Source organism: Colobus angolensis, unplaced genomic scaffold, assembly GCF_000951035.1.
Source record: "Colobus angolensis palliatus isolate OR3802 unplaced genomic scaffold, Cang.pa_1.0 Scaffold193, whole genome shotgun sequence".
NCBI lineage: Eukaryota > Metazoa > Chordata > Mammalia > Primates > Cercopithecidae > Colobus > Colobus angolensis.
Window position 1 is genome coordinate 912,802 of NW_012115077.1, and position 1,337 is coordinate 914,138.

Genomic DNA, 1,337 nt, shown 5'->3' on the forward strand with positions numbered 1-1,337 from the left:
GTAAGATACAAAGCAAACATCTCACTGGCTGTTTATTATGCTGTATTCTGTGAGTTTTTAGCTATAATTAGTCAAAGATCTAATAAAGACGAGATGCCTGGAGAGAAGTCAAAGTAAAAAGAGAAAAGGCTTGTATGCAAGTAAAGCTCTTAAAAGGGCCCACATTGGAGGTTCACAGTGTCTCCAAAGAGTCTTAGGACTAGAGGATTAAGCAGCTAATGAAATAGCACACCTAATAAATAACAACACAGTGACTAATAATAAAATTATTGTTTTTATCATTTTGGAGAGAGAAAATAGGGGAAAAATCACATACATTAACAGTCCATGATGCCAAGCTCCTGTAGAGTAAAAGTTTACTAGCTAAGAGGGATGTTCCCCTCAGTTTGTTTTATCAGTATGAATAAAAAACATCTGCCCCTTTACCAGCAAGTCCTCTACTCAGAAAGAACTGACCCCACACCAAGTCTGGGACAGTGACTAGTTCAAGTGTGCAGGGCTGAAGTTTCCAAATACAGCTATTTTCTGTTGTGTATCTTCATCTCAATGGTGACATGGCCACTGCCCAAAGAACTTGTGGCAGAGATCCCAAGGTGAGGCAGCAACAGACGTCTATGAACATTGTGCGTTAACAGTGGCTCAGAGCCTCTAGATTCATAGCTCTGCGTGGTGGGCTTCTGCCTTCAACAACTCACTGGGCTTCATGAAGATGCCTTCCATGGCTTTCCAATAGTTGTTCTGACTTGGCTGGGCCATGCCATGCACCTCTTTTTGCCCACTGATAGGTCGACCATATTGCTCTCCTGTGACAGATAGCAGTACCTCAGTGGAAGAGTGTTTGAACCGCACCTCACCATCTCTCACCCAGTAGGGTCCATTACAGAGTACTGTCCAGTCATCCAGATAATCACCTTCACCTTCCTCACCAAAAGCACTCACTTCCTGGAAAACACAGAAGGTAGTAACATTAGCATGGTTGACAAGGGCTTGAAAAGGAGTGGGAGGCAATGGGAAGAAAAAGAAGGCCACCTTGAAGTAAAAAATCAGAGGGGGCCAGGCTCATGCCTGTAATCCGAGCACTTTGGGAGGCTGAGCGGGGCAGATCACTTGAGCCCAGGAGTTTGAGAACAGCCTGGGCAACATGGTGAAACCCTATCCCTAAAAAAAATACAAAAGAAATTAGCTGAGGTCAGGAGTTCAAGACCAGCCTGACTGACATGGAGAAACCATCTCTACTAAAAATACAAAAGTAGCTGGGTGTGGTGGCACATGCCTGTAATCCCAGCTACTCGGGAGGCTGAGGCAGAAGAATCGCTTGAACCAGGAGGCAGAGGTTG

At 44.7% G+C, this 1,337-nt stretch overlaps 1 protein-coding gene across 1 annotated transcript in view; it reads right to left on the reverse strand.

Moving 5' to 3' along the window:
• Positions 1–257: 257 nt before the first annotated feature.
• The window catches only part of SDF2 (stromal cell-derived factor 2), a 13,886-nt gene continuing 12,806 nt past the window's right edge, over positions 258–1,337 (reverse strand). Inside the window, exon 3 of the mRNA XM_011940787.1 lies at positions 258–942. Within this exon, the coding sequence (XP_011796177.1) occupies positions 655–942 (288 nt within the window). The 3' untranslated portion in view covers positions 258–654. The remainder of the gene's footprint in view (positions 943–1,337) is intronic.